At 35.7% G+C, this 17,198-nt stretch overlaps 1 protein-coding gene across 1 annotated transcript in view; it reads left to right on the forward strand.

Moving 5' to 3' along the window:
• The first annotated feature begins 809 nt into the window (after positions 1-809).
• LOC108968619 overlaps positions 810-17,198 on the forward strand; it is a 63,182-nt gene continuing 46,793 nt past the window's right edge. Inside the window, exon 1 of the mRNA XM_018932744.1 lies at positions 810-2,724. Within this exon, the coding sequence (XP_018788289.1) occupies positions 1,424-2,724 (1,301 nt within the window). The 5' untranslated portion in view covers positions 810-1,423. The remainder of the gene's footprint in view (positions 2,725-17,198) is intronic.

Here is a 17,198-nt window from a genome sequence, read left to right on the forward strand (position 1 = left end):
ACAAAGGTGGAAAAGCTGCCCCTTCCACTCGACCATAAAAAGAGATTTTAACTATGTTGTCAAAAAAAAWTTACCGAAACAAGCGCGTTTTAGACAAACTAAACTGTGGTAAGGTTATGCGCCTAAAATTATGTCATTGTTGTTACTAAAATGCTATATTACGAATTAATTTCAAGCCTTTGGAGCAAACCAGCTTAGAAATTGTAAAAAATGTTACTCGCTGAGATATTTACCGGAAACAACAAAACGTTGGCAACTCTACCGAAGCATTGTGCTATCATTCATATAAATTTTTTTTCAACGATGTTTTATTGGAATGTAGGCGAAGGCAATATTGATTGCCGCGGCCGGGCAGACGACGAAGAATGCATTTGTTGACGAGCCGGCAGTGTGCTGTGGGGACGAACGATTTTGGTGGTTGTTTGTTTTCATACCTAAAGCGCTCTCACAACACACACAAAAGACGTTCAAGCCAGCCGGGCAGCAAGTAAGCAAGCCAGCAAGCAAGCAAAAGCAATCCAACAAACAAACAAGCAGATACACATCTGTCTCTTATACACATCTAGATGTGTATAAGAGACAGCAACACACACAAAAGACGTTCAAGCCAGCCGGGCAGCAAGTAAGCAAGCCAGCAAGCAAGCAAAAGCAATCCAACAAACAAACAAGCAGATACACATTTGTTACTTCACATACACATACTCTCATGAGAGCACGAAAGTGTGGTGAAGAGCTACATTATGGTTATGGCTAAGCGTGCGACGACGTAAACAAAAATTTGAATTTTTCAAATCAGTTTTTGGCGGCACTCCAAGCGGTACAGACCGGTCAAATCGCCAGTAAGTGTTCACGTGCGTACGTGTGTACGAAATTTTACGAATGTTTGTGAGTGTGTTTGTGCGCGCGTGTGTTAAARCGGGTGAAATACACGTAACGTAAACACACAACGCTCAACGTGATTAAGGGAAGAAAGTGAAGCGCCAATGAAATATATGCAATTGATGAATGGAGCGTCGAAAACCCTGTGCGCGCCAGGATATGCATGCAAATAGCATATAATAAATGTAGTGAAAGTGAAAAAATTAAAATTGACAACAAAAACAAAAAAAMATTACGAAAGTGCTAGTGAAAATAATAAAAAAATTAGGAAAAAAAATGTGCCAAGCTTGATTTGAAGTAAAATGTACAGAAGCTGACAAACATGAAACACTGCTGACCACATGCACCCTCGTAGACAACCACAACAACTACAACAAGAAAAACCAAAAATAATTTCCTTACACAAACGGTAAAAACGTACATTTCCGCACTTAAAGCACACAAAAAGCCCAGAAATTGCAACTAATCTCCGCAGTAAAAAAGAAGACACACCAACAACAACAACATAAACAAGAGAAATTACCTAAACGCAATCATTATCAACATGGAAGCCAGCAGGAGTGCCACCCCTATAAATCAAATCACTTCCACTACCAACGCCAACGCCAAAGCCACCATCRGCTTCAGTGCTAGCACAAACAACAAAAACACCAGCAACAAAAATCACAATAACACCGCTTCCAGCAACAACGTTTCGAGTGGCTCGGTTGTCTTTGAGAACGGCACAATCATGGGTGCTGTCTACGACTACAACACGAGCTACAGCAGCAGCGCGAACAACAGCAACAATAGCATTAGTAGTCATAGGAATAGCAGCTATTACCAACAGCCGGAAGGGCAGTTTGCCAGCATACCGGAGATTGTAATCAACGGCAGCTACAACAGCCATCAGAATCTACATCACCAACAACAACAACAGCAGCAGCAACAACAACCACAGAAGCAATATCAGGAAACAGAGGCTCACATGAGCGATTCAACCGGCAATTGTGATGATTCTGCCATTGAAAGCACCGCACTGCTCTCCTCCACCGACAACACCAACGCCTTCGCCACGATGAATGGCGTTGTAGATATGGATGCCGTTGAGGCTTTCGATGCTGTGGTGAACGACGAATTCGAGCAATTCCTCTTAAATCGTAGCACCTCCGATAGCAACATACTCGAGTCCAGTATTTATAGCGAACTCCAATTTCCGCCCTCAATCGGTAGTCTCAGTATTGGCGGCGGTGGCGGCGTGGGCGCTGCTTATGTTTGCGCTGGTGGTGGTGGTGTTGGCGCTAGTGCTGCCGTTGGTGGTTGCATGGGCACATCAATGGCCCAACAATGCCAACTGGCAGCCGCACGCGCTCAACTGCAATTGCCGCCAATGCCACCGATGAGCGCAGCAAATGCCGCCAACGCTACAAATACCACCACCAACAACAATAATAATAACACCAGTGTAACCGAACTGGCCGAGCTACTGAACACGAGCACCTGTTCGCGTGACTCATCGTCGCGTGCCAGCAAACGCTCACGTACGCGCAAGTCGCACAAATCGAGCAGCAAAGCGAAATGGAATGCGAATGTTGCAGCTAGTGCGGCACAGGGTGCTGCCACAGCGGCAGCAGCTGCTGCCACCTATCCACCACAATATGCGGCCATATTTCTGGATCATGGCAATATGACGGCGGCTGCCAATGCAATGGGACAGATTGCAAGTGCGGCAGCTGGTTCGCCCTTCTTGAATGCACCGATTGTGGATGCCGCAACGGCGGCAGCATACTTGCAACAACAGCCGTATCAGCTGATAACTACGGCGACGGCGCCATATGCGCATCTCGGCAGGCATCTGCACCACAGGTGGGTGAAAAGCAATACCCTATGCGTTTACAAGACTATATACATACATATATATTTGGGGTAGGAGATTGCAGATATACATATATATAAACATATATATATATACAACTATAAATATATAATATATAAAAGTCATTTACACATTTAATTAGCGATATATAATATACTTTCAATACACAGGCACTGTGTATGTGTGCGTTTCATGTGTTGGTTGTTAAGTAATTCCGACGCTGCCTTGATTGAAAGTGTGGTGACACACAGTGAGTTTATGCGCATTTTTCAGCTTAAAGCCCATAAGTAAATATGCAGCTTTAAGCATCACATTTTTAAAGCTCATACTTATGCGGCAGAGTGACATATACACGAAAGAGAGTAGGTCACGTTTATATTATGACATTAAATGTCATTTACTGAAAACATAACATGTTAATGCCATAACGGTATTTTTAYTAAGGAAAACTTAAAAAACTTGACATGTTGCCGTTTCGTGTCACAATTTTTTGTAGCAGAAAGAGTGTACAAGCCATTAGCTGCAGAAAAATGTACTTTGAAAACATACATACCTTCTTTTTTTGTGTTAAAATACGAATTTCTTCATTATTTTCCCTAATTTTTGAACATCTGTCACTTTTTTTCAACTTCCCGAATTTAATTTGTTTTTGGTTAAATGAAGTTTAAAATCTCACCTTTCAGCACCATATAGTATGTCATAATGCGATTGGTAGCGCTGGAGTTATACGACTGCAACGACATCTATTGACAAAATACGAAAACACTTTTTCGACTATCCAATATTAAACCAGAAAGCGTGTTTTTTGCTTGGATGATTTACAACTTGAGTAYTTTGCAATACAGTTTTGAGATTTGTGATAGATTTTTGAAAATATGGAGAGCGCATGCGCAATAGAGGTATGATTCTCAGGTAGCCTYACTTCTAATCTAGTTTTTGTTGTTTAGCAAACACCGTCTAATCGAAATGTTCGGATCCCAACCTCTCTCTGTATGTCAAAAATCTACGCAAGAAACTGCTAAAAAATGTTTTCTTGTTTCAATTCTTGAGTGAATTATATGGAATGGATATTATTCTTGATCTACCTAAGAAACTTATTGACTTTTATTTTAATATTGTAGAACATCCTAAAAACCATAGTTCTATAAAATCCATATGCTGCTGCATGGAAAGAATTGTTTTTAGTTTGAGGTTCAAGCTTCACAGCTTGTTTGTTAGATCAAAAGATTAGATTTAAATTCATCATCAAGAATATGTTTTCTAACCAATGTTTTCATGAACAAATATTCCACAAATTTTTTAAATATGTTTTCAACAACTAGGGGTTTCATAGAGTCTCAAAAAGTTATAAGTTATAGCGAACCGAAAACTTAGCGTTGAGAATTGTTATTGCCTAAACGTATTTTTGTACATAATCCGCGAACAATTTTTTTTTTTTTAAGTGTAAAAATTTATGATTTTACGATTGGTTATGACAAGTTTTGAGTATCCTAAGCAATTCCCCCATTTAAATATTTAGATTTAATTTTTTGATTTTTAGTGCCACTAATTGTATTTGCTCCTTAAGTGAGATAACTGTTTTATATTTGGCGGATATTGTAGAGAGTTTTGAGTAATGAGGACCATCAAGGAATACGTTCAATATGTTGTTAGCATAAAACCAACAACTGTATATAGAGTATTCTTCGTGTTTCAGCTTAAAGTACAAATTGATAGACCAACACAAAATGCGCGTTCTCAGCACCAAATGTATAGTTAGTAGTTAAAGAATCAAATCTGCATCATGAGAAATAATATTTTTAATAAATTACCTCGCTAGTCAGTATACACGGTTTGGGTAAGATCCGTAAACATTTCTTAAAACACGTGTTATTTCTGGGCGAACATGTTAATTATAGAAAATTTTGTATGCGCTAACARAATATATAAAGTTTGTCACGAAAATTGTAACGCCTATGAAATATGTGTATATTCATAAATGAGCTACATGGCGAGCTAAGCCGATTTAGCTAAGTCTGACCCTTTACCCGACCTGAATTTGCTAGAACTATTCACTAAGTTTTTTAGATACCAATCCTAAAAGTTRCACACGTCTTTTACTTCGTAATAACTTGATAATTTGTTGGAACCGACGATATCGGACCATTATAGTATATAACTGTCAGACAAACTAATTGCTTAAAATCAAATCTTTGTATGAACAACTTTTTTATTAGACGAGATATATAAGTTAAATACTGCATGGATTATTTTCCAAAACAACGCTACAATCTACAACCATTTTGTTCAGATCAGATTACAACAGCGTATCGCCATAGTGAAAACCGAACGATCACGATCAAGTTTTTCTATGGGAAACTTTATTATTTGAAAATGTCTCTTCATGAAATTCGKCATGGGTTATTGTCTAAAGTGGCCATACTAYATATAAAGAAATCGTTCAGATCGGATCACTATGGGGTACAGCTGCCATACAAGTGGATAGATCAAAATGAAATTCTTCTGGGGAAAATTTTTTTATTTTTATTTCGTGATCCTCATGGAATTTGGTGTGTATTATTATACAAAAAAATGATATAATATACGAATATATTGCTGAGATCGAACGAAAACAATCGGGGTTTTGTAAGGAAAACTTCTTGATTAGAAAAGATATCTTCACGAAATTCGACACATAGTATATTSCAAGGCAGGACTACAAACTGCGAAGAAATTGTTCAGATCGGACCACTATAGATCTATATGCTATAAATTTAAAGTTTAAAATCAATATCAAGGTATATTTATGCACTTTTTACTACAAAAAATGCACCTTTTAAGGATATTAAGGCTTCGGAGCAGCCGTAGTTAACGTCAGTTCTTTTTYTACCTTAATTATCTTAATAATCTATGTTCAAACATTTAATATAAAATTAACATCGCTAAGGCTTTATATTTATTGAGGTTGCAGTGGAAGAAACAAACATTTTRCGTTTTCAAAATCAATACGCCTGYCATTCACCCTTGTTAATCCTTAAAACACTGCTGATTTAATGTAGTACTGTGTCTCGACACAGCATGACCAGCAGCATAACCTCCAATCTCCGCCAGTATCCCAAGCARCTATAAAAAGTTTCTAAAGTCACGTGTACTTCACTACTCTCAACAACATATGCGTGGTATTTGTAGCCAAACAGAACATGTCTSCGCCGCAACTTCGCCTTTTGCTTAGGAATCGTGCTGCTGCAACGGAATGTGTCCTTAAATAACACACGCACACATATATGTATACATTCATTGCGACAAAATCAAGTTATCACGCACGAAATCCACAAATCAATACCAACATTAACCAACATAATTTAAGTAATCAAACAAAACACACGCACACACTCGCACTAACACACACACTAGCATATGCATGCCTTCAATTTATGTGTTTTGCGAGCAAATGAAAATTTATCGCTTTAAGTGTATCGATATTTGTGGGGCGCACGGCAAAGCGTCAACGAATTTCCATCATTTTTATTCCTGTCACAAACGCAGCCAAGTCGGGGGCGCAAAAGTGTGAACAGTGTTGCTTGCGGCGGCGCAGCTATGTTCGGAGCTTAAAACAAAGGACGATGTCCTTGTAACATGCGTTTTTATTGCATGCGGCACACACAAACACACACGCATTCAAAGYAATGTTGGCAAGCAATATGACGAGGGCGGRGCGGCGAAGTTGATGATGATTTGTTTTTGGCTTCTTCATTGTGACGACAACTTTTTCAATACATTCCCATTCATTACAACTACTTGATCCAGTTGTTGTTGTTGTTGTTGTTKTTGGTTTCTTTATTTGTTTTGCGTTTCGGTTGTGCTATGTTTCGTGCCACTACGGTTTGCTGGCTGCGCCAAAAGTCCACTCGAACCGCAGCGATGCGAAGTTAAAGTGGCTCCTAAATCAAAGTCAGTCATCCAAAATGTCGAAAACCACCCCAGCAGCAGACGGAATACGTGTAACAAATGAAACAAAAGCAGAACTATTCCGAAATGAAAAAATTCGCTCCAAAAAAAAAAACACAGAAAAAATGAGGGAAAAATCAAACGGACACCAGCCAACGTACGCCAAGCATATGCATATGAAATACATAATGAAAAAAGTGGAGCACAAGCACAAGAACCAGAACAAAAACGAAAACGGAAAAAATCAGAAATATTGTTTGGAGCGGGAAATGAAATCAAGCATCTCTCGAAAAAGTTTCAGTTTGACAGGCGCATTTAAAATTGTAATTGGCATGCTCCATCACGATGCGGGATGGATGGACAGACGTACAGACGTACGGACGGACAGCCAGAGGCCAGACGGACAAGCGGATGAATGTCTGAATGGGACTGCTGTTGACTACTTGCTGGTTTGGCTCACTGCTTGACTGTTTAAACGCAACGCGGCGTTTGAGTGTGTGTGAGACGACGTGCAGACAGCCGCATGACTTAAACACGCGCGCACAMAAAACGCTGGCATGTATGTGTGCGCATATGCAATGTGTACAACATTTGGGGGCCATGAGAATCGGCGGAAAAAAACTTGTGTTAAAAAAAATTCACTCATAAAAGCGCGCTGCGGCAAAGCTTCGGGCACCCAACAGCAACAGCGGCGCAGAAGATGCGGCAAACTTTTACGATTTTTTCAATGCGCATTCTTCTTCACTGCGTACATGTTTTTTTTTTTTTTTCGGTAGCGTCCCAACCGCCAGCGTTGCGGTGCGCTTGCCGCACTGGCTCACTTATCATTGCCCGAAAATCTTGTCACGCTAACGCATGCAACAACGCACATGCATACAAATGTGCCACAATGTGGCGCGCTGGTTGCTGCAGCGCACACACGGTAGCATTGAGTGGAGCTTAACGTGGAGCCTGCTCGGTATTATTGTATTGTTTAATATGTGCGCGTATAATAGTTGGTGATTGTCGCGCGCTCGCCGCTTGCCGCACTCATTGTCTCCGTGCGTTGCTGCCGCAATCTGCGCCGCCACCGTCACCGCCACCGCTCAATAGTGCTGCCTTAATACGCTTTTGTGGCATATTAAACGTGCGCGACGAGGAAACGCATTTATAGCGCTTCATTGTCGACAATTTCATTTCATTATTATTTGTGTCCCTTTGAGCGCGCTCTCACGCAGATATACACACGCACACTTGAGTTTATTTTTGTTGTATTGTGTAGCTGCTATTATTTTATGCTACTTTATTTTATTTTATTTCATCTTTTCTCACCGAGAAACTTTGCGCTTGCCTTGCCATTCTCGCGCAGCGCTAGCAGTTAGACAGACAGACAGACAGACAGACATAAGCTGCTATGCTTACGTACTTACTTACATGCTTACTTATATGTATATGCTTGCGTCTTTGCGTATTCAGTGCCAAGCGTGTGACTTTGCATACACACTTTTGTCCATATTTTTGTGTGTGTGTGTGTGTGTGTATATATCTGTGCGCGGGCTTATGAGGAAAAAGCGCCTGACGGGCGAAGCCAATAGAAATTCCACAAATGTCGCTATACTTTTGTAACACACAAAGCGCGAACTATTTGTAGTTGTCATTCTTTATTTTTATTTTTTTTTTTTCTTAATTTTCTTTTTTATTCCACATTTTTTCTATTTTTTCTCCATTTTTTTAATTTTCTACATTTTTTTATTTTCTTCATTTGTTAATTTATTTTTCATCCTTTTTTTGCGTGCCTAGTAATACTTTCACAGCTACTTAGTTGTCATAGCAAAAGCGACTCCGTAATTTATTTATATAATTTTGTTTGTGTGTTCTCTTTTTGTATTTTCTGTTTCTGTTTTTACTGCTACTTAATTTTTATCTCTTCCTGCCGTCAGCCATCAAACATTTGCATGTCGCTGCTGCCAAAAAGTTTTGAAATGTCTGCTTTTTACTATTTGACGCAGRCAATGTTGCCGCTGAAAACGTGTGTACTCTTTTGAGTATACCAGTTCATTTACTCAAACACACACAAGCACACGCAGCAACAGAAACAGAAGCAGCAGCAGCAGAAACAGAAATTAATGCGCGCGTCTGCACGTGCGCCCGCCATAATGGGTGGCCCTTGCATAAATCTACTTCACACCGCCAGCCGTTGCACAAGAAGCTAGAGCAGGGCGTGRAGGTGGGCTGTCTAAAAGATGCAGTCAAAAGCAGCAGTCGCAACAGCAACAACACCAGTAACCGACAGCAGCTGCCTTTGCCGCTGACGCTGCCTCCGCAGTGCGAATAGTGAATTGGAGCGTACACAATAATAACAAAAAACACGATTAATTACTTTAATGATATGTACGTTGATAATTGTATGGTACTTAGTGTCGTTGGGCTGCCAACTAAGTGTTGTAATTGACCCAATTATAATATATAAATATATGCGCATATGTRTAWGTGCAYGCGTGTGCGCTAGGTTTCRGTGTGTATGTGGGTAGTAATTTGGCATGAAATTAGGTAGCTACTTTGGATTAAATCTGAATCTGAAAGTTCTCCTAACAATCATATGAAGGAAAYAATTTAATGCTATAATTTGGTTAGGTACGTGCCTAGCTAAATATATCTGCATGTAGGCAACGTATATGAGCTAGTTTGTTGGCTTCTTGTTCTAARTCATTACAATTAAAGTAATAAAAGGAAATGTTGACTTAGATTGCACAAAATAGCCTATAATACCTTTACAYATAAAAAGTTTCCATACAAGAACTTGATTTTGAWCTTTCAGYTTGTATGGCACCTATGTGTTATAGYAGTTCGATCGAAATAATWTCTTCGTGGATTGTACCCTTGCTTTGGGCCATAATCTATGCCAGTTTCATAAAGATAACTTCTTAATTAAAAAAGCTTACCATACAAGAACCGGACTTTGATGATTCAGTTTGTATGGCAGCTTTATGGTGCAGTGGTTCGATATTTCAGCCATTACGACAATTGAGGAGGTAAGAACGTGTGCAAAGTTTCAGATCGATATCTCAAAAACTAAGWCCTACCTAAAGACCGATGAACACAGGCAGATGATCGACTAAATCGACTCAGCTCGTCACGCTGAACATTTATATAGAGAATCTCCGACGTTTTTCCTTTTGGTTGTTGAAAGCTTACCCTGCTTAGGATATAGAATATGCTTGATATTGAAACACTTTTCAGTTTTGGATAATCATATTTGTAGTTAGATGGATTGAGAAGCATGTCCTCTGTGTTACCTGTCTACATTCTCAAAAAAACGTTACTTACTCCTAGGTAGAGGTTGAAGAAACTTTTTCTTGAATTATTTTGTTTTAATAATTTTAAGCTTTCTACCATCGAAATCCGTGAGYTTCAGGCATTTTCGCAGTTCTGAGAAGCTTTATCAAAACACAAATATGTATTCTCGCTAATGCGAAAGCTCCTAGAGAGTATTTAAAAGATTAATAATRCCATTTATTGGTGGATCGATAAGAAACAGCAGGAGTTTCATTTAGAGATTTTTTTTATTTCGGTGAATGAGAAACAGCTGGAGCTTTATTAGAACTTCTTGTTTTCATATTCAGTGGAAATATAATACGTATTTGTTGCTCACGATTCAAATATTACAATCATATGCTTTTAAGAAAACCAATGCCCGTTAATTGTCTACAATGTAGTTATTTGATATATTTTTCAAGTGGAATGCGTTTTAAACTTAAACCATACTCTGTGCTTTCACTCTTCACTTCATGTTAAAGTTTTCTCTGTACTTTTTATTCTACTTTCATCAGATATATTATATTTCTCACTGCAARAAATCAATGTACGCAAACGAAAGTTCGTAATAAAAGATTTGATTAAGCGCTCTCATAGGCAAATAAAGCAAAATTAAATTAAAATTCGGTAACAGAAAAAACACCACAAATAAATTAAATCAAATTGTCAATAAAATAATTTTTTTTTTTTCAYATACAAATTATTTTTTCAATTAATGCCACATATTACAGATAAATGATTGCAATACTTTTTCGAAGTACTTCAATGAACTTTTTCTCGCGCTCACTACGCAATCAAAATTGACATCTTCAAACCACAAACCGACTAAACCACAATTGCACTCATTTGCCCTGTAGAGTCTATAAATTATATATTATACACAACACATTGTCTGTCAATCAGAATTAACAAAAGGTATTTCATTTAAGTACAATGATGAAAGTATTGAAATTGGAAAGGGGATGTGGAAGGCATGAAGTCAGATTGTTAATGAAAGGACGTGAGGAAAAAAAATATGTTTATGAAAAGAATTATAGAAATGATACAAAAACCATATATGTAAATATTTTAAAAATATTTATATAATTTTACATGTTAAAAAATGCTGTTTATAAAATATATATGTATGTATTTATGATATATAAAAAGTATAGTTAAGTATAGAAAACTAAAATAAAAAAAAATAATTTTTGTTCTTCACCGGAATTGAATTATAATCATTTAACGCCATAAATTATACGTTAATTTAGCTAAGGCGCACCGAAAAAATTTAAAATAAAATTTAAATAAAATATTTGTTTGCACAAAATTAATGTCATAGTACAGCATAACTTTGATGGCAACCAAAATGCAATTTATAAAAATCTAACAATTTAATGGTAAATTAACTTTGTTGCAAAAACTGTAATCAAATATCAAATAAAACGCTGAAAAAGCCGCACAGACACTGAAACAACACTAACTCATTAAAAATCTGAGCAATCAAAGGCATTGACAAAAAAATGACGAATTTTCAAAAAAAATTAACAAATTTACAAAAACAAGTACAAAATTACAAAAACAAGTAGAAATTACAAAAACAAGTACAAATTACAAAAACAAATAGAAATTACACAAACAATTACAAATTAAAACAACGAAAAAAACAGAAAATTTTGCACAAAAATGCATGYACTTTTGATCACATGTGWGTGTGTGTGTGTGTTGGCATGCGAAATTATTTGCGCCGAAAAAACCAAAAGTCCTCCACAAAAACAGCAATTCAATTAAAATTAGATTATAAATATTCGCTTTGTTAATACTTTGTTTCAATAGGTATTCCCTCCATGCAAATAAAAGGCAATCACATGTAGGCAGACAAAGTGGACAAAAAGCAGGCGCTTGCAATTTATATAACGCCAATTTCRRCTWWTCAGAAATGTGTAATTGAAAATCCWAAAWTTTTTCGAAAWCTTTTTTTKATAGGTTATGACAGTTTTGTCATTTTCTTTCASGCAAAACACTGCCTGTCAGGCCACWCGACGAGTGCCGATGACTTACGAAGCTGTACAAATGTGATTGAACGGCGCTGGCGGCACGCAAAAACGAATTTTAGAAACTAATTTTGAAAATACTAACAAAATAAGTTGGAAATTCGTGAAATTTTCGTATAATCCTAGAAGCTTTTTTGAACTTGTTTGCAAAGTACATGAGCCACAACTAAATTTCACGCTAAATGCTGGCCAATCTACTATTAACGCATAATTAAATGGCCTACAATGTAACAACAACAACATGCAGTATTTAATTAAACTGCATCTACAATTCGGTATTGTGTAAACTTTTTCAATATTTTTCCAATGCAAATTAATTTTRGCGCAAAAAAATTCATCAAAAAATAATAATGATTGCAAAGCATTTAGTTATTGTAATTAAATTAGTTTCTTTGTGGCAATGCAATTTTCACAACATTGCTGCAATTTTKTTGGTAACCATGGGCATATATACACAAATCTATATATGTGTGTATTTGTGTTTTTGTGTTTGTAGCGCGCTGAGTAAACTAGTTAACAAAACCTCCGATAACCGCGAAAATTTACATTTACTCTGCGAACTTAATTATGCAGAAAAATAAATTTGCATAACTGCAAACAGTTATGCGTACAATAAAATTTATATTGCGCTGCCCCCCTTGCACACACACACACACACATGCATACACACACATCAATGTTAGATTAGCATTTAGAGTGGATAAAGTTTGTAACTACAAATAAGATTCCAGATAAATCAATTTTAGTGCTTTGCCATGAAAATAATCAAAAAGTAACCGTATTCGTTTAATAAAGTGGATTTGAATTCAAATTGCACATAAAAACAAAATATTTATTTTTTGAGAGATTTACAATGTTTCGGCAGGATTTGTTGTGTGGCAATCAACATATGCGGGTGCATAAACCGTTATGCGCTCAGCACTTTGTAATGGAATTCAAATGATTTTAGTAGTCAACTGTTAAAACCGTTACGCATTTTCAACAGGCTTAAAGTTTGAACACAGTTTAAAAGCATACTCTCAGTTCTCTTTGACCTAATATATAAGGCATTCCACCTATTTCACATGAAACGTGCGTAAGAGCTTTCAGCTAAATCTTTATTTTTGCGCAACTGATATTGCTAACGGTACTTTCTTTGAGATCGTAGATTTTTCACTTTCATTAGACAAGTCTGGCGACTCAGTGCGGTACTAACTTATACATAAATCGGAAGTAATATGAACTTCAAATAAAAAGCTTCGTCAACTATCTTACTTGAAGCTTTGCTGAGCTTTCACTTTGCTCTGGAGCTTTGATTGATTTTCATTTATTCCCTTTATAAGATGTAAATTAAATGTGAAGCCAAAACATTTTGAAAACTGTCTCACTTGAAGCTTTTCTGATCGTTCACTTTACCCTGAAGCTTTAAAAAGGTTTATAACTGCGTTACTTGAAACTTTGATGAGCATTTGTTTTACCCTGAAGCATCTAGTAAAGCTCATTCAAACTGCACGATCTAAATAAAGTACTGTCATACATAAAAAGCAAGTTTACAAAAAAACAAAAAACACATCGAAAGAATTATTAAAAATTCTTCAAAAACTTAATTTGTTTTTATTTTTTTCTTATTTTAATATAAAATTTTAATTTTCAATTTTCAAAAAACCTTTTTTGTTTCATTATGAGCACCATTACATATTTATGAAGCCCTACTTTTTAATTCGTATAATAACAATGGCAGCACACATACACATTCGTACATATATAATTATTCATTTTCGGAAGCTGAAAATATTTGTTTTGTTGTTTTGTTCGGAATTGATTTCGCATACGCTTTTAAAATCAAATCAAAAGCGAATTTCAAATGAATTAATTAAAATATATTTTAATTAAAAATATGCACAGTCCAAGTTTTTAACGCTATAAGAGAAATTTTCAAACAAATTAGAATTCATATTAAAATTGGTGTGCAATCAACTGCAAGCAGCAATAYACATGCACACGCACACACACAAATACCAATGCCAAGTCAATTTAAGTGTGTGGGCGAATATTTAACAGTATATGTGTGTGTGGGTGCCTAGTTAACAATCCCCAGTTGCCAAATGTCACATTTGACGCATATCTATGCATATTTACACAAGCACACACGCACACACATTAATAATTATATTATATATCTATATATATATATGTGTGTGTGTACATACTTCTGTATGATTATCATATTGCCGTGCCGCACACTTGAACACAATCGGAGGCAAACACATACTCCGCACAATTGAAATTTAAATTGCTTTTGTCAGCTGAAGTGTGTAAAATCACTTTAACATTGATAACAAGCAGCCACAATAGCAAAAAGATAATGCACGTATCACTGCAGCCATGAGCAGCAACAGCAAATCAATTTGATGGACACTTGCATTAGAGTGTAACGGTCATTTAACACAAGCAGATTGTACAATATATACATTAGTTCGTTTGTACGTATATATAATGTCACTACCGTTATGCTGGTGGCATTGYCATAGTGATACGGCCAAGTGCTGCCGCTTATGAACCACAAATAAGTGCCATACAATCTTGATTAACACAAAATTATTATATTTGACGAGCAGGAAAATTTGTTTGCTCGCTTTGCACTCTGTTTGTACACACATACATAAATAATTATAATTTTATATAAGTATGTGCTTAATATACCCTGGACAATTGAAATTAGCATTCGCAGACATATAAACATTTTATAGGGTGTCYCACGTTTGCTTCCGGGTCCTAAAAACTTGGAAGATATTTTGTTTTAAAGAAAAGTGTGTTTAAATATTAAATTGGTACTCAAATATTTATACATTTCTTTCATTGAGATTGCAACTTATTATTTTCACGCGGYTTATGAGTTTCTTTTTACTTGTCATATGTCATATGTCATCTAKTAAAGTTCCAGAGCACATTGAAAGTTCTGCAAAGTTTCAAGACAGGCATTTATGGAAGCTCTTTGATTGCGATTTCAATTTACTTTCTATTTATGGAATAAATGAAAATTTATTAAAGCTCCAGAGCAAAATGAATGCTCAGCAAAGCCTCAAGTAAGATAGTTATTGAAGATTTTTGATTTTAAATTCAATTAACTTCCTATTTTTGAAATAAATGAAATGTTATTAAAGCTCCAGAGCAAAGTGAAAGCTTAGTAAAGCTTCACGTAACGTAGTTAACAAAGCTTTTTCGTTTGAAATTCAATTTACATCCGATTTATGGAATAAATGAAAATTTAATAAAGCTCCAGAGCAAAGTGAAAGCTCAGCAAAGCTTCAAGTTATGTAGTTAACAAAGCTTCTTCGTTTGAATTTCAATTTAGATCCGATTTATGGAATAAATGAAAATTTATTAAAGCTCTAGAGCAAAGTAAAAGCTCAGCCAAGTCTCAAGTAAGACAGTTATTGAAGATTTTTGACTTTGAATTCAATTAACTTCTATTTAAAAAAAAAAAATTTAATAAAGCTCCAGAGCAAAATTAAAGCTCAGCAATGCTTCAAGTTATATAGTTATCAAAGCTTTTTCGGTTGAAATTCAATTTAGATCCGATTTATGGAATAGATTAAAATTTATTAAAGCTCTAGAACAAAGTAAAATCTCAGAAAAGTCTCAAGTAAGACAGTTATTGAAGATTTTTGATTTTGAATTCAATTAACTTCTATTTAAAAAAATTTAATAAAGCTCCAGAGCAAAGTTAAAGCTCAGCAAAGCTTCAAGTTATGCAGTTAACAAAGCTTTTACGTTTGAAATTCAATTTACATCCGATTTATGGAATAAATGAAAATTTAATAAAGCTCCAGAGCAAAGTGAAAGCTCAGAAAAGTCTCAAGTAAGACAGGTATTGAAGATTTTTGATTTTGAATTCAATTAACTTCTATTTAAAAAAATTTAATAAAGCTCCAGAGCAAAGTTAAAGCTCAGCAAAGCTTCTAGTTATGTAGCTAACAAAGCTTTTACGTTTGAAATTCAATTTACATCCGATTTATGGAATAAATGAAAATTTAATAAAGCTCCAGAGCAAAGTTAAAGCTCAGCATAGCTTCAAGTTGTGTAGTTAACAAAGCTTTTTCGTTTGAAATTCAATTTAGATCCGATTTATGGAATAGATGAAAATTTAATAAAGCTCCACAGCAAAGTGAAAGCTCAGCAAAGTCTTAAGTGAGACAGTTATTGAAGATTTTTGATTTTTAATTCAATAAACTTCTATTAAAAAAAAAAATTAATAAAGCTCCAGAGCAAAGTTAAAGCTCAGCAAAACTGAAAATTTATTAAAGCATTTATATTTAATCATAATTTTGTTATAATAGTGGAAATAATTGTAAAGCAACTTTCTGGACTGCCCAATATAAAGCGATTTATATACTTTGTATGAATGTATGTAGATGTTTATGTATATTGAAGATAATTCCAGTTGACAAACTGATCATTTAAATGCGTTGTTTTCACCAGAAATGAACAAATATTTCTTCGTACGTGCTTAGATGCGCTATTTTGCTAACACATATACTAAAATGTATGTATTATGTACATATATACTACATGTGTATATACAAGAACAACGTAAAGTGAAGATTTCAGCTAGAATGACCTGAAAATCTCAAGTAATCATCTAATTGAGCGCACTCACATTGTCTCCACAGCCGATACATATAAAATATGTGTATGCGGATTTGTAAATACATATGTAAATATATGTGTATATTTATATATATGTATATATATGAAMACTGGCATATGTTTGCTGCTACATATTTATAACGTACTTAAGTACGCCTTTGTCAGTTAGTATGTCAGTCTTGTGCATTGCTGCAACACAGAACTAAAAGGCAGATGATTCAGATTTATATGCTAATTGACAGCTAAAAGCAGCTTAAGCTCTTTACATGCTTGCTGTAAATTTTAYATTAACACGAGCATACATACATAMATATRTATGAGCAAGTGAATATGGATGTATATAAAGCAATATATATAGGTAGAGGTGTGCATGGCAGCTAAGCGGTTGCTTGAGAGTCTGTAGAACAAGCAAAGATGTGGCGCTCGTAAGTCTTACTGTGGCCGCTGCCACAAATGCTGCTTCAAAAGCAATTTCGCTATATTACAGTAACTCGGCAGATAACTCGATATTTTAAGTGCGCATGTGTGTGTTTGTGCTGCAGCTGCAAGTGCATGCGAGTACAAGGCAAATAGGCGACATT

This window comes from Bactrocera latifrons, unplaced genomic scaffold (genome assembly GCF_001853355.1).
Source record: "Bactrocera latifrons isolate USDA-ARS-PBARC rearing strain unplaced genomic scaffold, ASM185335v1 scaffold_221, whole genome shotgun sequence".
NCBI classification, from domain to species: domain Eukaryota; kingdom Metazoa; phylum Arthropoda; class Insecta; order Diptera; family Tephritidae; genus Bactrocera; species Bactrocera latifrons.